This window comes from Sceloporus undulatus, chromosome 2, assembly GCF_019175285.1.
Source record: "Sceloporus undulatus isolate JIND9_A2432 ecotype Alabama chromosome 2, SceUnd_v1.1, whole genome shotgun sequence".
Lineage (NCBI taxonomy): Eukaryota > Metazoa > Chordata > Lepidosauria > Squamata > Phrynosomatidae > Sceloporus > Sceloporus undulatus.
The window spans coordinates 143,765,868-143,788,994 of NC_056523.1; the positions used below are offsets into that span (position 1 = coordinate 143,765,868).

At 42.2% G+C, this 23,127-nt stretch overlaps 1 protein-coding gene and 1 long non-coding RNA gene across 8 annotated transcripts in view; one reads left to right on the forward strand and one right to left on the reverse strand.

The window, feature by feature from the left end:
• ASPSCR1 (ASPSCR1 tether for SLC2A4, UBX domain containing) overlaps positions 1-14,425 on the reverse strand; it is a 138,205-nt gene extending 123,780 nt beyond the window's left edge. For all 4 annotated transcript variants that reach the window (XM_042449345.1, XM_042449348.1, XM_042449346.1 and 1 more), the window contains exons 1-3: positions 14,270-14,425; positions 11,160-11,215; positions 2,056-2,170 (exon numbers count right to left, since the gene is read on the reverse strand). In XM_042449345.1, coding sequence (XP_042305279.1) covers positions 2,056-2,170; positions 11,160-11,215; positions 14,270-14,392 — 294 coding nt within the window. In that variant the 5' untranslated portion in view covers positions 14,393-14,425. The remainder of the gene's footprint in view (positions 1-2,055; positions 2,171-11,159; positions 11,216-14,269) is intronic.
• Positions 14,426-14,530: 105 nt separating this feature from the next.
• Positions 14,531-21,758, forward strand: LOC121921368. 4 transcript variants are annotated; one of them, XR_006101924.1, is made up of 4 exons: positions 14,531-14,815; positions 15,612-15,731; positions 19,830-19,977; positions 20,862-21,758. It is a non-coding gene; the product is annotated as an uncharacterized LOC121921368 (long non-coding RNA). The 4 variants fall into 4 exon arrangements; XR_006101922.1 differs by having other exon boundaries at positions 15,653-15,731; XR_006101923.1 differs by lacking the exon at positions 15,612-15,731 and having other exon boundaries at positions 20,644-21,758.
• Positions 21,759-23,127: the final 1,369 nt, after the last annotated feature.

Sequence of the window (23,127 nt, forward strand, 5' to 3'; positions counted from 1 at the left end):
TCAAGGTCAGATAATCCAGAGGATTATCCGACATTTTCAGTTATCCCACTATTGGCCCGCCCGATTATGTCAGATAACCAAGACTCTACTGTAAGTTGAACAAGTATGGTGATAGAATGCAGCCTTGCCTGACCACTTTGCCTATTGGGAAGCACTCTGTTTTTCTAAATTCAGTTCTGGCAGTGGTCTGTTGTCCTTGGTATAGATTTTTCATCAATACTATCAAATGTGACGGCACTCTCATGCCTTTCAAGTGTTTCCATAACTTTCCATGATCTATACAGTTGAATGCTTTGCAGAATTAACTTGTATATGCACACATATTTAACAGGAAAACTGTATACAAATTTACTCAAGAACAAGTCCCAACAAGTCCAATAAAACATACTCTGAGGTAAATGTGCATGGGATTACAGCCTTCTATTTGTTTTGCCATTTTGGAGGGCTACATTGGAAATACTTCCTGTTAAAGTCAATATAATAGGAATGCTTCAAATTAATTCCAACTAACAAAGATGTAAGGAGTCATGTAATACAAATGTTTCTTGTAATAACAACACTGGGCTGGATTGAGGATGAAGCACAAGTAATGGGGCTATCAAATGACAACTTCCCACCTGCTCCACCCCACCACAGTCCCATACCCAACTGAAAATGCTACCCCAAGACTCATGTAACCTTTCTGAATGAGGTGTGATGTGGCACAGAGGCTGTAAGGAACGCTGGGATCCTGCCTGTAGGCAATACCTCTGCCCCATCCCATTATACTGTACATGGATCTTCATCCTCCCTCCAAGGCATACATACCCCATTTAGCACTGCTCCCAACCTTTAGTGGAACTTTTGTTAGGAAGGGGAGGCTGACATAGAGAAGAAGGGCAGGGAAGTTAGATTCCATGAGCATTATGATGTGCACTTAAAATTGGATCCATCTATTTTTTGTCTTAATTTGAATTCCTATTTCCATCCCCTGCTCAAAGTATAACGGAAAGATTAGAAAACCCAGTAGATACAGATGTAGCCATAGAAAATTTAGATGCAAAAGAAACAACTATATAAAAGTACCCAATACTTTGGGAAGCAAAACTTCAAACACAGAGAATAATATTTATATGATCTGAAAAGAAACCAGAGTATTTCTATAATTCTTTTAAATTCCCCTGTAATTCGGCACACGGTAGTGAGTTTTATCCCATTTTAGATTTCTCGTTGATGTGTATGAACATCATGATCGAATTATGTCTATATGGATATTTGGTCATTATTGTAGTCTATCTTTGTATTGGCTGTATGCCATAATAAATTTTGTATAGAATAATATTTATAGAATAAAATAACTGAATGAGATCAGTAGTGCTTCCTAGGTAACAGAAGGTTAAAATTAGACATAACCCTACCGGATATGTTATGGCCTCCAATGATCACATGCTTTCATAAGTTATAGGGCTCTCCCCCTTTTAAATGCTTTTGGCAGGAAATCAGTCATGGAATAAATTATGTAACTAATTTGCCAAAAAATCTTCATTCCAACAGCTAATTTAGGCTACATTCCTAAACATCACAAGTGGATTCTCCTCCAAGTACTGGTAAGAGCCTAATATTGATGGCCTGGATATCTAAAGTTCTTCCAAACTAACATATGGTAGCAAACAATATTTTAGGCAGCAGTACATGAAACTTTTATGTGCATTTAAATCAGCTGATAATGTCTTGCAAGATATTAGAATGTTGCCTTAAAGAACTAAGGTCCAACAACAGAACCCTCTCCATTAATTTTTTTCTTGTTTTCTGAGCCATTCGATTTCATATTATGAAAACAGAGATGGAAGTAGGGTTAGAAGGTGTGGCAATTGCAATATGGCCTATATCCTGATGGATTTCCTTACACAGTTTTTAAAGCAATAAAAAACTTTAACAATTCACATACACACAAACCTCTTCCATTATGTTTCCTATGAAAGAGGAACAATATGACTTTCTCTTCAATAAGCAACTGCAAAGATCTTGGCCAGAATGTGAGCTATAATCATATGATAAAAGTAAAAAAGAACATACTGTGGTTTCAGTTCCTGCTCTATTACGAGAGATCGGCACCATCTCCAGTTTGGCATTGTTGGGCAGGTTGGCAAATCTCCACTGAAGAGAAAGATCCAGCACAGTCCTCTGAAATCTACAAAACAAACACAATAGCAACTTTTTTATCCAGAGGCTGCATCAGATAATTTATCAATGCATTATTTCAAACAAAAATAGATTCTGTCAGTAATGACCATGGAATGCCAGGCTATTCTTCTAAGAAGCAGACTATTAAATAGAAGTTTTGTGTAGTGGTCATAAGTTCATTACAGGCTCTGGTAAGAGAAATGGAAAAGAACTCTGTCCAAGACCTCACAGAGTTGCTATCAGTCCAAGGAGAGAAGGTACTGAGCAAGAAATTTTAATTTTAGGAAAGGAAAGCGTCAAGGCCAATCAGGAGCAGAATAAATGTTTTTTTTTGCTTCACAAAGAATCAGTACAAGAACTAAGATCTGCTTATGGAGAACATAGGCTTTATATGAGCTCAGCCTCCCCAACACTTACTTAACTATTTAAAAACAAGCACACTACCCTCTTCAAGGGTTGATTATGCTGCCTCTGCCTCACCTTCGTCAGGCAATCAGACCTTCCAAAGTTAAAATCCCAGTGTCCCCCGGAATTCAGGCAATGAGCAGAGACTTTCTGGGAAAAGGAAGCAATTCCAATACATCATATAAAGTCAGAGACAAAATCCTGCCTCTCTCCCACACCCTCTGTGCCAGAGGACTTCTGTGAAAAGGGCAACAGAAACAACCCCATGATACACCATTGACCGTTACTCATTAAAAAAATTTAAAAATATAAAATCGTCTTTAAATGTTATCACTGTATACAGGGGCCTAGTAAAGACTGTGGCTGCATCTATGCTACAGAAATAATACAGTCTGATGCCACTTTAACTGTCATGGCTCCATGTTATAGAATTCTGGGATTTGTAGTAGTCAGTTGTAGTACCAGAGCGCTCTGAAGGAGAAGTCTAAATATCTCACAAAACTACAGATCCCAGAATCCCACATCATTGAGCATGGCAGTAAAAGTGATGTCAAACTGCATTATTTCTGCAGTGCATACAGCACCTCTGTAGACTGCTTCTAAGCAAGGCTTTCAGTTGTGCATTTGCTCTGCTTAAGACAGGGGTAGGCAACCTGCGGCCCGCGGGCCGGATGCGGCCCGGCAAGGCCTTGGGACTGGCCCCCGGCCTGGTCCTGCCACCGACTGACGCTGGGGCCTTTGGGGGGCAATTGTCTATAGAAGCCTCAGAAACATGCATTTATATTAACATTTTTTAAAAAATCAGCAATTTTTTTCGCGTGTCCTCCTTTTTTTTTAAAAAAAGTGTCTTCCATTTGAAAATTTTGTCCTACATTTGTCCTGGTTTATTTATATATTTATTTTTTTTAAAAAAAAAATTTATTTAATTATTTATTTTTTGGCTTCGGCCCCCCAGTTGTCTGAGGGACAGCAACCCGGCCCCCGGCTCAAAAAGGTTGCCTACCCCTGGCTTAAGACAACCTCTTCCATTTTCAATCGTTCTGTGTTTCTCTCTGCTTGAGCTACCCCCCCCCCCCCGCCCCATTAAAACCTTGGCCTCATTCCTACTTAAAAATAAATTGCTTTACGATCCAAATCAATGGACCGGTTCTGTAGCAGAGCATGGTTCACACTACATTTGCCCAGATCACATGCTGTAAAACAAAACAAAATCACCCACTTGTAGTTCACATTGGCAAATGAATCGGTTCAATTTGAAGCATTTTCAGGATATTTTTCCACCTGTTCATCACCGCAATCGCATTTACGTACTTCCGGTGCTGGGCCAAGAGAGAGGGGGATGTTTGAAGGGTGGGCAGGCACAGGTTGTTAAATTCTGCTTCCCCACCAGCGACCCTTTACTATGTCATAGTAAATCGATTCCGATCTGCATCTCATTCACACTGACACTGAATCGATTCGTGAATTTAATTTCTGAAATTAATTCTGAGCCACATTTGGTTCACACTTTTGCAGAACTGATTTTTCAAAAAAAGACGTGGAAAAAATCAATGTCAAAAAGGCACGAGTTAAATGGATCTAGCACATGGCCCCCCTCTCTGAATCGCTTCTGCAATTTGGTTCAAGTGTGAACCAGGTCATTTAAAGCGCTTCAAAACGATTTGCAAACCAAATTAAAACGTAGTGGGAATGAGGCCCTTGTTAAAAAGAAAAAGACTGCACAATGTCTCTTAACTGATAGTACTAGAAGCCATCAATGTAGAAGCCCCTAGAAATACAAAGCAAGCAATCAGCGGACATAGAACCAAAGCGTCCAGCAATCAGAGATTTGGAGACAAGTTAGGCATAAAAGTTCATTTCTCCATCACCATGGACATTAGCCATTGATGAACATCTCTTCCTAAAATGTGTTTAACTAGGAATGGAAATTACACTGTTACCATATATGGAACAAGAAATGCCAGCTGTCCAAGTTCAAGAAGAGACAGTAGGGATCATATTGCAAACATAGGCCCGTTCCGCACGGGTGTAATAGTACGGACTGGGTCCGTACTAGGGTTAGAAAGGGGCGTCCCTTCCGGACGCCCCTAACCCTAGTACAGATCGAGTCCGTACAAAATGGCGGCGCCCATTCCACACAGGGGCCACCATGACTACGTCACCACCGCACCGCCTCCAAACGAGGCGGCGCGGTTGTGATGTCGTTGCGCCGCATGAGGACGCCTAGAGTGCCCTTTCCACGGTGCGAGAAGGCGCTCCGAAACGGAGCTCCTTGTGCGGTTTGCGTCGCTAGCCCCTTTCTCCTCCTCCTCCCCGCCACCATCGGGTGTCCTTGGGGCATGAAGCCCCAAGGACACCCATTTCCAGGCCGCTGGGAAGCGGCCTTTTGCCGCTTCCCCGCAGCCTGGAAAGCAGCGGATCGGAGCCTCAGAGGCTGCCGTTCTGGCAGCTGAGGCCCCGATCCAGCGGGGAAAGGGCCAGTTACAGGCCGCCCCAAAGGGGTGATCTGTAACGCACCTTACACTGCATAAAGGTGCACACCAAAGGATTTCAAAAGAAAATCAGCCTGTGCTTTATAGACAATAGCAAAACCTTTGACTGTGTAGCAAACTAGGGATATGGGGAACTTTACCTGCCCCAAGTGCAAGTTGGTAGCCCTCTTAGAAGAGAAAGTACAGCAGCTGGAGGCCAGGTCGCTACACTTCAGCAGCATAGGGAGCAAGAGGTTTTCCTGACCAGAATGGACCAGATGGTCCTGGACAGGAAACACACAGAGGAAGTTGCTGGGGATGAGGAGATCACTTCACACACAACAGAAGTAGATAGTTGGAGGAATGTCACACACAGAAGTAGGGAAACCAGGGAACATTCTGTAAGCTTACAGCTACAGAATCGATTTCAATCTCTCTCTACTATCAGGGATTATGAGGAACAGCAGCAGGGACAGACCTCAGGGACAGAGCAGGGGACCCAGAGAGCTCCACCAAAGGGAACAGCCGCCGCTAAGCCTTTGAGGAGGCGTGTGGTGGTCGTGGGGGACTCCTTGCTGAGAGGCACTTAACCAGTGGTTTGTGGGCCTGACAAGATGTCTCGGGAGGTGTGCTGTCTCCCTGGGGCAAAGATCCGTGATGTGACAGAGAGGCTGACAAGACTTATCAAGCCTACTGACCATTACCCCTTTCTTTTGGTTCATGTGGGAACCAATGATACTGCAAGGCATAGCCTTCAGAATATCATAAGGGATTATGAGGCTTTGGGTAGGAAGTTAAAAGAGGTGGATGCACAGGTTGTCATCTCCTCTCTTCTCCCAGTGGAAGGGCATGGTCCAGGAAGGGAGAAGAAAATAGCGGATGTAAACAACTGGCTCCGCAGATGGTGCCGCCAAGAACGATTTGGATTCTTGGATCATGGGCTGCGGTTCCATGAGGAGGGACTTCTGGCAAGGGATGGGTTGCATCTCACACCAGTTGGCAAAAACGTCTTTGCCAATAGTCTCAAAAATTTGATCAGGAGGGCTTTAAACTGAGATATGTAGGGGAGGGAGACAGTATTCTGGAAGGCAAAAAGGCTGGAGAAAATAGTCAAACTGTCATAGAGGGAACAAGGCAAACAGTGCAAGGACCCAACAGTTGGAGGAAAAAATGTTTGCACAGGCAGCAAGTAAAGGGAACACATGGTCTTAAATATCTCTACACTAATGCACAGAACATGGGAAATAAGCAAGATGAACTCGAAATCCTAGTGCAACAAAGCAAATATGATATAACTGGCCTCACTGAAACCTGGTGGGATGAGTCTCATAATTAGAATGTAGAAATAGAAGGATATAACCTTTTTAAGAGAAACAGGCCAAACAGAAAAGGAGGAGGAATAGCCCTATATGTCAGGGACATTTACACCAGTGAAGAGATCCAGGACATCAATCATGGAAGCCAGGTGGAGAGCATCTGGATAAAAATTAAAGGGCAGGGAAACAACAAGGATGTTATGGTGGGAGTCTACAACAGACCCCCAAGTCAGGAGGAACTGGATGATGCCTTTCTAGAACAGATGACCACACACTCAGAAAGGAGAGATGTAGTAGTGATGGATGACTTCAACTACCCTGATATTTGTTGGAAGTCAAACTCAGCTAAATCCTCAAGGTCTAGCAAATTCCTCACTTGCCTGGAAGACAATTTCATTGTCCAAAAGGCGGAAGAGGCAACAAGGGGGTCAGCTATTTTAGATCTGATCCTAACCAACAAGGATGATTTGGTTAATGAAGTGCAAGTGGTGGGATCATTAGGTGGAAGTGACCATGTTCTCCTGGAGTTTGTTATACAGTGGAAAGGAGAAGCCAGGCATAGTCAGACACGCATTCTAGACTTTAGGAAAGCTGATTTCAGTAAACTTAGAGAAATACTGGGGGTGATCCCATGGTCAGGAATACTAAAAGAGAAGGAAGTTCAAGATGGATGGGAGTTTCTCAAAAAGGAGATACTGAAGGCACAAATTAAAACAGTTCCAGTGAGGAAGAAAAATGGGAGGTGTTGCAAGAATCCAGGATGGATGACCAAGGAACTTTCAACTCAGCTAAATTTTAAACGGAACATGTATAAGAAGCACCCGAGGATAATGGAGCAGAGGACAGAATAGGGGAATTTCAGCACAAAGTAAGTAAAGAGCTAGTACAGGAATACCTGTTTAACCTAAATGAATTTAAGTCTCCAGGACCAGATGAACTCCATCCAAGGGTATTAAAAGAACTGGCAAATGTAATATCGGAGTCATTGGCAATAATCTTTGAAAATTCCTGGAGAACAGGAGACGTCCCAGCAGAGTGGAGGAGGGCAAACGTTGTCCCCATCTTCAAAAAGGGAAAAAAAGAGGATCCAAACAATTATCGTCCAGTTAGTCTGACATCAATACCATGAAAGATTCTGGAGCAGATCATTAAAAAGAGTGTCTGTGAACATCTAGAAAGCAATGCCATAATAACAAAAAGTCAACACGGGTTTCAGAGAAAGAAGTCATGCCAGACAAATCTAATCTCATTCTTTGATAAAGTTACCACCTTGTTAGATGAAAGGAATGCTGTGGATATAATATATCTTGATTTCAGTAAGGCCTTTGACAAAGTTCCCCATGACATTCTTGAAAACAAGCTTGTAAAATATGGGCTAGACAAGGCAACTGTTGCGTGGATTTGTAATTGGTTGACCAGACGAACCCAAAGGGTGCTCAACAATGGCACCTTTTCATCCTGGAGAGAAGTGACCAGTGGGGTCCCACAGGGCTCTGTCCTGGGCCCAGTGTTATTCAACATCTTTATCAATGACCTGGATGACAGAATTGGGAGCATACTTATCAAATTTGCAGATGACACCAAATTAGGAGGAATAGCTAATACTCCAGAGCACAGGATCAAAATTCAAAATGACCTGAATAGACTAGAAAGCTGGGCCAAAGCTAACAAAATGAATTTCAACAGGAAGAAATGTAAGGTACTGCACTTAGGGCGAAAAAATGAAATGCACAGATATAGGATGGGGGACACCTGGCTTAAGGAGACAACATGTGAAAGGGATCTAGGAGTCCAAGTAGACCACAAGTTGAACATGAGTCAACAGTGTGATGCGGCAGCTAACAAGGCCAATGCAATTTTATGCTGCATCAATAGAAGTATAGTGTCTAGATCAAGGGAAGTAATAGTGCCACTATATTCTGCTCTGGTCAGGCCCCACCTGGAATATTGTGTCCAGTTCTGGGTGCCACAATTCAAAAAGGACATTGAGAAACTGGAGCATGTCCAAAGGAGGGCGATTAAAATGGTGAAGGGTTTTAAAACCATGCCCTATGAGGAACAACTTAGGGAGCTGGGTATGTTTAGCCTGGAGAAAAGAAGGATAAGAGATGATATGATAGCCCTGTTTAAATATTTGAAGGGATGTCATATTGAGGAGGGAGCAAGCTTGTTTTCTGCTGCTCCAGAGACTAAGACCCGGAGCAATGGATGCAAGCTGCAGGAATAGAGATTCCACCTCAACATTAGGAGGAACTTCCTGACAGTAAGGGCTGTTCGACAGTGGAACACACTTCCTCAAAGTGTAGTGGAGTCTCCCTCCTTGGAGGTCTTCAAACGGAGGCTGGATGGCCATCTGTCGGGGATGCTTTGATCTGGATTTCCTGCATGGCAGGGGGTTGGACTGGATGGCCCTTGCGGTCTCTTCCAACTCTATGATTCTATGATTCTAAACTACAGATCACCCTTTAAAAAATGGGTATGCCATAACATCTGATTGTCCTTGTGTGTAACCTGTACTCAGGAGAAGAAGCTACTGTTAGGACACATTCAGAATAACAGAATGGTTTCCAATTAGTAAGGGGATCAGGCAAGGTTGCATTTTATCACCCTGTTTAATTCATCTACTATACATATCATACCTAAAGCAGAATTAAATTAGGAGAGAGAAGATATAAAAACTGGAGGTTTTTCAAGATATGCAAATAACACCATACTATGAGCAGAAAACAGTGAAGACATGGAACAATTACTGAACAAAATCAAAGAAGAAACTGAAAAGGCCAGGTTACAGTCATTAAGAACACAAAAATAATGACCACAGATGATCTACAAAACTTTGAAGCAGATGATGAGGACACTGAAACAGTTCAAAATTCTTCATACCTTGGACCAATCATTAATTAGAATGGAGACCAAAATCAAGAAATCAGAAGACTAGGACTTGGAAGGGTAGCTATGAAGGAATTAGACAAGATCCTGAAGTGTAAAAATATATCACTGAATACTAAAGTTAGAATTGTCCATGCCATCATATTTCTCATTTTTATGTATGGTTGTGAAAGCTGGACAGTGAAGAAAACTGATGGGAAGAAAATCAACATTTGAAATGTGCTGGAGAAGAGTTCTGAGGGCTGCTGAAGAGGGCTGCTGAAGAGATAAATAAATGGGCCCTGATAGCCAATGGATTTGAGCATTGGACTTTGACTCTGGAGACCAAGATTTGAATTCCAGCTCAGTCATGAAAACCCACTGGGTAACCCTGGACAAATTACACTCTCTCAGCCAAAGAGGATGGCAATGGCAAACCCCCTCTGAAGAAACTTGCCAAGAAAACCCTGTGATAGGTTCACATTAAGGTAATCATAAGTCAGAAATGACTTGAAGGCACGCAACAACAACAACAACAAAGGGCATATCAAACTGTTGCAATCCACACTGACAGTCAACTATAGTGCTAACTAGTACAGTGGACCCTTGCCTTACGCGAGGGATCCGTTCCGCCCACCCCGCGTAAGGCGAATTCCGCCTATGCTCGAGCCCCATCCATTTGAATGGGGCTTGTGCGCACGTGCCATGGGCACATGCCCCATTCATTTGAATGGAACACGCCGCCCCTTGCGCCTCGCGCGGCTTGAGCGCATACGCTCAAGTCCGCGTATAATGCGGGCGCACTGAATATGTCAACAGATATGGAAAACAAAACTATATCCAACAGATTGGAAACGATCAATATACATCCCCATTCACAAAAAAGGAGACTGCAGCAAGCATATGACCACAGGAGTAATCTCCCAAGCAAGCAAAATTATGTCCAAAATTCTGCAACATAGACTCCAACCAAACATGGAGAGAGAGATCCCACAGAAGAACTAGCAAAGATCCTAAAATGCAAAGATATACAAATGAGTAAAAAAATTAGAATCGTACAAGCCATTGTATTACCTATGTATGAATGTGAGAGCTAGACAGTTAAGAATGAAGACAGGAAGAAAATAAATTCATTTGAAATGTGGTGCTAGAGAAGAGTGATGAGGATTCTATGGCCAGCCAAAAAGACAAAATAAAAGAGTCCTAGAGAAGATCATGCCAGAAATCTCCCTGGAAGCCAAGATGACAAAATTGAACCTGTCGTACTTAGAGCACATCATGAGAAGTCAGAACTCACTGAAAAAATAATAACGCTAGGATAAGTGGAGGGAAGTAGAAAGAGAAGAAGGCCGCATAGTAGATGGAGGGACCCTATTACGGAGGTCTGGGATATGGCTTTGCAGGAACTAACCAGAACAATGGAGGACAGGGAGGCCTGGAGATGTCCCATCCACAGGGTTGCCATGGGTTGAGATCAACCCGAAGGCAATTAACAAGAAAGAGCAAATCAAGCCTACCACCCCCCACCCCCCGCAGAAACCAAGATGACTAACTGAGACCGTTGTACTTTGGCCATCTCATGAGAACATATGATTCACTAAAAAAGACAATAATGCTTGTTAAGTTAGAAGACAGGAGGAAAAGAGGAAGACCCCATTACAGATGGATATACTCTTTCAAAGAAGCCCACAGCTCTGAGTATGTAAGACTTAGGTGACTTGGAGGACTCTCATTCATAAGGTTGCCATAAATCAAAGTCTACTTAATTGCAGTTAAAAACAAAGGAGTGGAAATACTAACACTCCATGACACTCAAGCTACTTAACTAAGATGACTTTTTGAACCTCCCTGTCAAAGATCAATTGGCTAGACTCACAGGATTAACTTTCACACAGCTGAATGCCAAGCTGTAAACAAATTAATAGTCCAGACTCACTTCAAGTCATATTCACTGGGACTGAAATCCTGCTTCCTGCAAACTTCTTCCAGGACCTGAGGAGGGGGGGAAGAGAGCATGTTAATGGAAATGTAGAGTTGTTACTCATTCTGAAACACAGTACAGTCGACCCCCGGGTTACGAAATTAATTCGTTCCGGCGCCATTTTCGTAACCCGGAAGTCTTTCGTTAGCTGAATCCCCATAGGCGCTAATGGGGGAAAAGCCGCGGCTCCGCCGCGGCTCCATTTAAAATAGCGCCGGCTTTTTTCGCAACCCGGGGAAACCTTCGTAACCCGGAAATAATTAATTAATTGTTTTTTTTTCGTAACCCGGAAATTTCGTATCGCGGCGCGTTCGTATCCCGGGGTACCACTGTATAATCCAGATGCTTCATGAAGATGGCTTGTTTACATTAACCACTGGAATATACTCCTCTTTCTATGCTAGTGGAGGCCCTAATCTGTAGTGCCAACTGAAACTATGTGAAGTAGAGAGATCCCTCCTCTGACAACTTTCTCCAACAAAATGACAACTATTTTATAATTTATTTTATAATGTATTTATTAAAATATCCTTATCTTAACTTTTTAACAATAATTTCAGAGTGGCAAACAGATAAAACGGTATAAATATGTGAAGGAAAGTATGCATTCTGCAATCACACCACAAACAAGTCCCTGGATGTTAATACTGTTTTACTGATGTGTTCCTGTATGTATTTTATGGGTTGTAATCCAGCCTCAATCTATTCAGGAGAGGCGGCAACATATAAATAAACTATTATTATTATTATATTTCTAGAAAAGCTGGAAAGATTTGCACCAAATAGTGAGTTGGGACTCGAACAAACATTCAGTGGATTAAGTTTAATTCTTTTTAAATATTCCATTGTCCCCTGTATTCCTGTAAATAACTGTGTGAATTAAGAAGCATAATGAAATAATTTACTATGTACATTCATGGGCCTAAACCCAGTTGTCAGCCCAACTAGACTAGATACACTGAATCAATGGGAACTTGGTAGGTCAACATTTATACAAGTTCCATCAGTTCAGTGGATCTAGTCTAGTTGAATGCTTGATCAAATTTTGTCAAAACCAACAATCTATTTTTTGCATATATCTTGATTGTACAACCGTAGGGAAGGCTGTAGATGTGGATATCACCAGATGTTCAACACAAAAGCCAAATAAATTAAACAGCTAACGTAAGATGGAGAAGCTCCGTTCTGAAGACAAGAATGAGACCAGGTGCAGACTATGGCACAGACCGCAAACTACAAATATCCAAAATAGAAATAAAGCTGAAGAAGAAGGCCAAATCAAATGACTTAATATTTTTTTCAGTCACAACTGACTCCCATCAGAAAGCTTTTATTTTGTCTCCTCGCATCTAGTACAGGGGTAATGGGGTGATGGATTACGATTAACTGGCCCATCTCTGGAAGCTTTCCAGTAGATTGGCAAAGGGTTTTGAATGCCAATAGTTTAACAGCAGCAATAAGATAGCTCACCACCTATTTTTGAAATATAGGTCGCTGAGATGGAAGAGAGCACCGGGAGTTGATTTTGTGAGAAGTAAGATAAATTTTGATACTACAGTTGGCCCTCCATATTTGCAGCTTTGACTTTTGCGGATATGATTACAGTCATCCCTCCAAATTTGCGGCTTTGATATTTGCAGATTTGATTATTCACGGATTTCATTAATATGTTCTCTCTAGGAATCTCTAGGTCCTCCAGTGCAACTCTGTGGTCAACTTTAAATAAAAGTTGCACTGAAAGACCATTTGTAGCTACTCCAGTGCCATTCTATGGTCAGTGTATGTTGGACATTGACCACAGAGTTGCACTGGAGGACCTAGAGATTCCTAGGGAAGTGTCCTCTCAGGTTAAAACAGTGTTTTTGTTATTTGCGGTTTTTCCATATTGACGGGGGTCTTGTTCCCCTAACCCTAGCAAATACGGAGGGACAACTGTATTTGTGGGTATGATTAAAATGTTGCACTGGAGGACCTGGAGATTCCTAGAGTGGTGTTCTCTCAGGTATAATGAATAGTGTTTTATGTATTTGTGGATTTTCCACATTCATGGGGGTCCTTCATCCCCAACTCCAGGGAATGTGGAGAGACCACCTTAAAAGCAAACGCTTGACCTCACTGGCACCTTATTGGTGAAGCCTACAGATCTGTGTCTCCTCTGAGGCATGGGTCTATACCTTTTTCTGCCCTTAGTAGGCCTTGATATTGTAGTATTCAAAGAGATAGCCGTGGTGTTAGTCTGTAGAATCAGTACATAGAGGGATCTTGTGGCACCTTTGAGGCTCACTGAAAGAAAGAAGTTGGCAGCTTGAGCTTTTGGATCTGCCTCTGAAGCCCAGGAAAGCTCCTGCTGCCAACTTCTTTCTTTCGGTGAGCCTCAAAGGTGCCACAAGATCTCTCTACAGACTGATATTGTAGTGAAAAGGAAAGTAGTCCACACTGGAGAAATAACCCGGTTTGGCACCGCTTTAACGCCATGTGGCTCTCTGCTATGGAATTCTGGGAGTTGGAGTTTGTTGTGGGGCTCTGTCTGGGCCCACAACAAACGCCAACTCCCAGAATTCCATAGCCCTGAGCCAGAAAACAGTTAAAGCGGTGCCAAACCGGGTTATTTCTCCAGTGTGGCTGCAGCCCAGGAAACCTTGAGTCTGCCCACCCCTGCTGCCCCCCGGGGACATGAAGTATATACAGTGGGAAGGGTTGCAGGCCCCGACTCAGCAGAAGGTGCTGCCCAACAGTGAAGAAGGAAGGCCCGGAATATAAACGAATCGGGCGAGCGAGCGAGCGAGCGCTCTCCCCTCAGCTGCCACACAAAATGGAGGCCGAGGCTGCATCCGCACGCAGTTCGGGAAATACATCCCGAGCGAGACCCCTTTTTAACCGCCGCAGCAGCCCCTGTCGCCGCCACAAAGTGCCCTCCTCCCCAGGAGCCCCTGCGCCCCGGGCGATCAAGAGGGGCCTCTCTTTCGGCGCTCTTCCGCCCCCAACCAAGGGCCCCCTCACCCTCCCCAGAGGAGGGACTCATCCGCGCTCTTCTTCTTCGCCGTCTCCTGGGGCCACAGACCCACCTGGAGCAAGGCGGTGCTGGGGCCGACGCGCACCGTCACGCGACGCCCGTTCGGGGCCAGCACCGACACCGAGGAGGAGGAGGAGGAGCCCCCCCCGCCGCCGCCGCCGACGGCGCCCGCCATCTTCCCCGCCCCCCCTGCCCACCGCCGCCCGCGGGCCCCACGCCGCCCCCCTGGCCCTGCGAGTCCCTGGGAAGCAAGCGGCCGGCGGCGGCTTCGCTCGCTCGCCCGCTCGCTCTCTGCGGAGGGAGGGAGGGAGGGAGGGGGCCCGACGGCCCAGGCGGAGGGCGTGGCTGCCGCTCAGGATACCGCCCCTGTCGCCTCAGCCCCAGAGAGAGAGAGAGAGAGAGAGAGAGGGCCCCGGCGGCCGGCAGGGACTATTCCGTTCCATCATGGCTCCTCAGTGAAGAAGGAGAGTGGCCTCCGCGGAGGCAGAGGGAGCACACACACTCCTGTAGGCTTTTCGTTGAAGACTGTGTGTGTGTTCATAATATATATACATATACAGTATATTCCTTCCAGTAGACCTTTCATTGAAGAAAGCGTGTAAGTCTGTGTGTGTGTGTGGTGTGTGTGTGTGTATATATATATATATATATATTCATAGTATATATTCCTTCTAATACACCTTTCATTTAAGATAGTGTGTGTGTGTGTGTGTGTGTGTGTGTATTCCTTCCAGGGGAACTTTCATTGAAGAAATATAGTGGACCTTTCATGATGGATAGATATTTCATTTAAGATCCACACACACACCTATTTACAAGTTTATATAATATTTGTGTGTGTACATACAAATATCTGAAATGAAATATCCATAATGAAACGTCCACTAATTTCACTACATTTCTTCAATAAAAGGTCTGCTAAGAGATTGTGTGTGTGTTTATATATAAAACACATGCACATATACACACACACACACATACATGCACACCCCTCTTCGCATTTGGGTTGGGGAAGGAACCCATGTGGTGTAGTATGGTTTGAGCGTTACCACTTTGGATGGAGACCAGGGTTCAAATTCCCATTTGGCCATGGAAACCCACTGGGTGACCTTTATGCAAGTCACACACTCTCAGCCTCCTGGGAGGAAGGCCAATGCAAACCTCTCTGAACAATGCTTGCGAGAAAACCCCATTATAGGGTCACCTGTCAGAAATGACTTGAAGGCACATAAACTGGGTGAATCCCCTCTGATGGCTAACAGAATAGCTAACAGAAGTCTTTTTGTTTTTGCCTTTCGCAGAGGGAGCTCTTCCCTCTCAGTATGGTATGTTTCCTCAGGTTGCCCCCCCCCCCCATAAACAAATAAATTAATTAAACTTTCTCCCCTGCACAGCATTTAGTCTTAAATGACTTACGACTTGTGCATCCCTGCAGATGACCAAGCACTGCAGCCTTCAGGAGGGGAACTTCTGTGCTTTTACCAAGCCCACCCTGTCGAACATCTACCTGACAGGTAATACAGATGCAGAAACTGTTAGGAGAGGTAAAGACTGGCACCCTTTGTTGTTAACTGCCCTCGAGTGGATCTCAACCCACTGCGACTCTGCTGATGAGACATCTCCAAAATACCCTGTCCTCCACTCCTCTGTTCAACTCCTGTAAACCCATACTTGTGTCCTCTTTAATGAAGTCCATCCATCTTATCAGCGGCCTTCCCCTCTTTCTACTTCCCTCTGCCTTTCCTAGCATTACTATTTTTCCCAATGATTCATGCCTTCTCAAGATGTGTCCAAGATACGACAATCTGAGTTTTGTCATCTTGACTTCTAGTGAGATTTCTGGCTTGATCTGCTCCAGGACTCATTTGTTGGTCTTTTTGGCTGTTCATGAATCCTTAGCACTCTTCTCCAGCACCACATTTCGAATCAGTTGATTTTCCTCCTATTCTCCTTCTTAACTGTCCATCTGTCAGATCCATACATGGCAACAGGGAATACAATGGCTTGTATGATTCTAACTTTTGTGCTCAGTTGTATATCCTTGCATTTTAGGATCTTCTCTAGTTCTTTCATACCTGCCCTTCCCATTCTTAATCCTCCTATGATTTCCTGGCTGCAGTCTCCATTTCTATGAATGTTTGATTCCAGATATGAGAATTCTTTTACTATTTTTATTCATTGTCTAATTCAAATTTATGTAGGTTCTCTGTGGTCATTATTTTTGTTTTCTTTATGTTCAACAATAGGCCTACCTTTGCATTTTCATCCTTGATGCTTCTTAGTACTGTAGTTGTTCCAGGTCTTTGAGGTTTTCTGCTAGTAATATGGTGTCATCTGCATATCTCAGATTGTTGATATTTCTTCCTCCTATTTTCACTCCTCGTTCTTCTGTGTCCAAACCTGCTTTTCTTACAATATGTTCTGCATATAAGTTGAACAAGTAGGGTGATAAGATGCAGCCTTGTCTGGCTCCTTTGCCAATTGGAAACCATTCTGTTTCTTCATGTTTTGTTCTGACAGTAGCCTCTCATCCTGAGTACAGATTCATCATCAGGACTATAAGATGTGTTGGCACTCCCATGTCTTTAAGGGTGTTTCATAGCCTTTCATGAGCTATGCAGTCAAAGGTTTTGCTATAGACTATAAAGCACATGCTTATTTTCTTTTGGAACTCCCTGGTGCGCTCCATTATCCATCGTATGTTTGCAGTGGGGTCCCTAGTGCCTCTTCCTTTCCTGAACTCCACTTGGACCTCTGAGATTTCTCTCTCTGTGTATGGTTGGAGTCTATGTTGTAGATTTTTGAGAACAATATTGCTTGCACCCTTTAGCCTCTATAAAAAACCAAATACACTCGCTGTCTTAGAGAGCTAGTGAAGAAAGTTGAACCGATCTAGGAGCCTTGAAGTTCCATTCAAGAAGGTTAATCTTCATAACCTTGGACAAGCCACTCTCTTTCTCAGCTTTCTTTTGCCATCCATCTGTAGCATGGTATTCATAGAAATCACTTCACAAGGTGGTTGCAATAATGTGACACTCTGCACAGAGGTACTGTAAAACAGTAGTAGTACAAGTCATGCAAGACATGCATATAAACAATGTGCTCTTCCTCCATTTTCATGTCAAGATTTTGGTCCAGTTCCTTTTGAGCATAAATTAATCCTTAATGTTTTTAAGGTCTTTTTGGGAAGAGATCACTTCCATATAAAATCTAAACTACTTTATGAGAATAGCCATGTAAGATCCAGTTCAAATGTCAGTACATAATTAGCAAGCTTTCACATTCTCAAAAAAATTGTTTGATACTTAACACCATCAGTTTGACACAAATGCATGCATGTCCATTTTGCCATAGGTATATAATACATGATAGACTACTCTAATATTGTCAAAGTGCTTATAGCATGGATATACTTCAGAGGAGATATGTTTATCGCATGAGATGGATTTACACATGGATAACCTGCAATTTCTGACAGAAGATAGTCCGTTAGTAAATTTGTCATGAGTGAAGGTGCCCTCAGAGTTCATTGTTACTAACCTTCTCCCTAAATTCTATATATCATGACAGTGCTCCAACACTTACAAAAGCTAGAGAGCCAAGCATCAACAGACAGCAGTTACAAATTGGCCCTCTGTATCCATGGATTTTTTTTTATCCATGAATTCAACCACACACATCTTTAGAATAAGAAAAATACCATATAAATTCCATGAAGCAAACCTTGATTTTGCCATTTTATATAAAACTGGCATTATAATTAATGAATTTTGATCATCCACAGACTTTGGTATTCATGGGGGGTCCTGGACTAGCAGATACCAAAGGCCCACTGTATAACTTTTTTTGGATTACTAGTGGGAAAATACTCAGAAAAGGTATTTCACACTGCCAGTGATAGACATTCAGATAAACAACAGATCTTCTTTATACTGCCAGTGTTATTCCACTTGTGACTCATGGAACTCTAGCATAACTCTTACGATACCAGCTACTGAAGTGGAAAATAACTACTTGGTATTTATGTGATCAACAGAATAAAACACAGTACCAGCACTATTTTAGCTATTTTTTTCTGACCTTCCTTCTTTCCTCGGTGTTCTCTCAGATCAGGCCACATCACTTCCACACAACTGATTCAACATGTCCCTAGTGTTTTTTTCTAAGTTGTGTCTTGCTCCCTTATGCCTCATTCTTTTTCAGAAGAAGCCAACTCACACAGAAGGAATCTCATCCTTCCTAGTTTATTAGACAAGGTTCTAGGGATTCCATGTACATAAAACACTTGAACATTCAAATATAAAGGCAAAACATTATGATCCACCAGTTGTCAGAAAATGCAAAACAATGATTTGGTAATACAGGAGTGTGGTTAACAAAGAAATCCTATCTATGTCTACTCAGAAGTATGTTTTAGTTCACTGGCACTTGACATAGTAACACCTTCCATTCCCAACTACAGTGGTCCCTTCTTTTACGTGGGGGATCTGTTCCCCCCCCCCAGCGTAAAAAAATTCCATGTATGCTTGAGCCCCATTAGAAATAATGGGGCTCATGCTCTTGGTGGTGTGATGGCACGTGTGCACCATGGTTCCTTCCAGCACACGGTGCCACTTCTTCCATTGTTGTTTTCAGCGTATGCTGAAAGCAGTGTATAATGCGCCCACACATGATGCATGCACACTGTATGTGTTTTAACCATGTTGACATGAACTACTTTTTAAAGTGTTCTGTGATAATAGATTTTATTTCTGAGTCTTACACTGCATTTCCCCTATGTGCTTCTATTGGTATAGATCTCAATATGGAAACTGTTTGATGTTTAATACCAAGGCAACGGGAAGTTATATGAAAAATTGTTGCATATTAAAAAAATAACTAATTAAAAACAGTAGTCAAATCTAACACAGACATATATACACTTATAAATGAAATAGCTTCTTCAAAGCATTGGATTGCAGCCAGTAACTATGTGTGCTTAAATCTAAGTGCTAAGTAGCAGTTTTAAATATATATAATTGTCATTGGTCACAGAGAGTCAAAATAGGTAATATAGTCTAGTAAGCAAGTTTTTGTTGGCAAATTTTCAAAATGCCATTACTTAATAGAATTTTTCACTAGCAAAGAGCATATATAGTTAAAAGACATAGAACTCTTGGGGAGTGATGAATGGGCAGAAACTTGGGTAAAGTAAAACAGTCTCTTTGAAGAATGGAAAAAGAAAGGGGCAATTAAAAGGCAAAGGTCTACTGAACTTATAACACCCTTCTCTAGCTGTGCTGCTGTTTTTACCAAGTTCAACAGAATGTTTATCACCTTAGGTGTCATACTTCAGGTGTTCGTCATCTTAGGAGTCATGCTGTCATACTTCTGAAGAGAGCTGGTAAAGACTTGAGATGGCGCAGTGTATAGCAGCCCCTGGGTTGTGGAATTTCCTTCCCAAGGACATCAGGCTGGCTTTTTGACAGTTGGTAAAGACTATACTGTTTTGCCAAGTTTTTACTGATAATTCAGGGTTTTCTTTTTAAATATAAAGGTGTTTGGTTTATTGCAGTGTATCTATTTCCCCGTAATTGATTGAAACTTAGATTTTTGTTTTTTTTTTATTGTAGGTTTTCTCAAGGAGTTGTTGAGTAGGAGTCAATTCAGATAAATAAAGAGATGACTTGATGCAAGCTCAGAACCCACTCTGCCATCTTTCTTGGGATCTTAATATTGTCCTTCAGAGCCACCACTGCTCAGCAGCTAGTTCAGTTACATGTATGTATTTTGAAATATTTAGTACATGAGAGATGACTTAATATGCAACTCCTTAGACCTAAGGAGTCAGGCACTAAGTCAGGCAGATAAAATTTCTCTCTGACTTGATACAGACTATTTTAGAATTTGATTACCGTAATATCACTAACTGTTTTAGAAAAGAACTTTGGAAAAATAATCTCCCTGAACCCTTTTAACAATCTTTAAGCTCACTGAAAAGAAAGAAACATCTCTGGAAGTATCGAGAGGTTCCAGTTCTTTTTGTTTTGATTTTAACTGCATATTCTCAGGTTTGCATCCAAGGTCTTTATTGAAATAACCCTGAGTTTCCCTCATAGCCTTTGTGTTCCTCCTCCTCCCTATACCACTGATCACATTTCACATAGTAGAGTTTATCGGACTGGCCCTGGAACGGGCCCAGTGCGTTTTAAACATGCGCGGGCATGCACGGAACAAAATGGGGCCAAGAACTCCATTTTACTGCACGCTAAAAATGGGGTTCGTGGCCCCATTCCATTCTGTGCGTGCCCACATGCGTGCACGTTTAAAACGCACTGGGCCCGTTCCAGGCTCAGTCTGATAAACTCCCTAGATTCTCATGCAACACTTTAGAAAGTGGTTTTCACCAATTTCCACTAAGCCTTCTTTATTCTTATTCTTTTTCAGGAGTTATATTGAAAGTGCTAAAGTGCTTTAGCAGTATTGCACCAATTAAAATTAGAATCATTTTGTTTTGGTGCAAACAGTCCCCTCTCCCTCACATGTTTTCTGTTGAATCTATGTCCTGCAAACAATATCTGCGCTTACTGATGGCAGCCATCTTAACTAAATACGGAATAATAGTGTACAAATGGACAGCCAAGTAAAGATACATTTCATTTCAGGAAATACAGGGTTAATTTAAGATGACCTGGGAAGTAGGAATGAAAAGTCCTTGATAATGCTGGATGTTCTCAGAAAATACTCTGGAATGAAGAAGACCATGCAGATCTCCAAAATTAAATTTATTTGGACAGAAACAAAACCTGGGATTTTCTGATGTTTTTGTTCTTATCTGAGGGGACTCTCCAATGCCCACGTTGTTCCTTGTCCTGCCCTTCACCCTTCATTACCTGTTCCTGGCACTTCTCCTCCCCCCAGGATAAGTTCCACAGATGTACTGCAACTAAACTCTCTAGGAACATCCTAGCATTTATCTCACATCACCATTACCACAATCTCTGGTCTAGATTTTTTAAAGAAGCTGTTGGAGAGGATGCAGAAAAACTTTAATTTGCCCAATACTGCAAAAGAGTAGAGTCAGTACTCACAAAGATACATGAGAACTGGATAATTCTGTATAAATTGACAATGCTTTGTAAACAGTTTTATAATACTGATGTTTCACTTAAAGTCCCTGAATGGTATTGGAGGAAAATTATTAATTGATATAGATGAGACTGAGGGTAATTCTGATATGTGTCCTATTCTATTGTTTTTCTGGCTGTACAAGATCAGGGTGTCAACATAACACATAGATGTTAATCAATTCTAAGTAAATGGATAATATCTATTTTGTGAAACATTGAAGGTCATTGGTTAAATGTCCACTTTAATTAGAGAGAAGTGGATTTAGTGCAAAAAAAGTATTGAAAAATTCCACAGAAAACTACTCGTATTTTTTCATCCCCAGTAGCAGAACAAGAGAACTAGCATGGTGTAATGGTTTGAATGCTGGACTACAACTCTGGAGAAGATGGTTTGATTCCCAGCTTGGCCATAAAACCTACTGGGTGACCTTGGGTGAGTTACACTCTCTTAGCCTTAGGAGAAGGCAATGGCAAGCATCCTCTGAACAAATCTTGCAAAAAAAAAATAAAATGATAGGAGTCGCCATAAGTTGTAAATGACTTGAAGGCGCACAACAATAACAACAACAGAACATTACCAGCTATAATTGAGTTTAACTTGATAAAAAGTAGGTTTTTAAAAAAAACCCAATATTTCACTGTTCAGCCTTCCTTAGTGAAGAGAGGGTCTAATCTCATAAAGCTAAAAAGATCTAATAATTAATGTAGGCATATGAATAGTAGGTTTAAGATAATACATTGTTTAATAAATGTAATGTCAAACCCCATATTGTTTTTGGTAAATATATTACACTGTTGTTATTGTTATGTGCCTTTAAGCTGTTTCTGACACATAGCTACCTTAAGGTAGGATTTTCCTGGCAAGATTTGTTCAGAGAGGGTTTACCTTTGCCCTTCTCTGAGGTGAAAGTATGGCCCGGGACATACCGGCCCTTTGCGGCGTCATGGTAACGTGCTAGGGTTATCTCGGGGTGACGCATACACATGCCCCGTAACCCTAGCATGTGACGAGGACATTGCAGCTGCGCAGCACCATCCACATGGCACGGACAGCTATGATATCGCAGCAGTGCAGTGTCCAAACAGCGCTGCACAGCTGCAATGCCATCGCGCCAACTCTAGTGGTTTGCAGGGCACCGTCTCTGGTGGTTTTCTTGCTGCACAGCAGCGTCGCTGTTGCAGAGCAAGGAGAGGCGCCTCCCTGGCACCTCTTTTTGGTGCTCTGTAACCCGCCTATGTGACTTGTTGAGCCCTGTCCTTCAGAATCATAGCTCAAGGCTCAAACACTACTCTGGCTCTATATCACATTTTAATACTACTGTATAACAAGGCATTTGTCAGTCATTGGAACTGTACAGATAAACAAACGTTGCAGTCAAAAATACTCTTCCTAGTGCAAGCATTCCGAATAGTTCTCACATGAGCTTAGCAGACTCCATTTGTTCATTGTGTAACACCCATCTACATTTTTCTGAACCATCTATTAATAATAATAATAATAAATATTTATTTATATCCCGCCTCTTCCGCTTTGAGGATCGAGGCGGGTAACAACAAAGTTCATACAATACACAATAATAAAAACAACAAGCCCCACAAGACCCCGGCCCAACCCTCCCTCCCAGCTATAAAATTAAACAGTAAAACATGGTTAAAAAGCACATAACAATACATCAAAATTAAAACAAAAAGAAACCGCAAATAAGAAAAATAATGAAAGGAAAATAATAAAAGGAGGGGGATTCAAATGGTTCTGGACATTATCAATCGGGGAAGGCCTGCCAGAAGAGAAAGGTTTTTT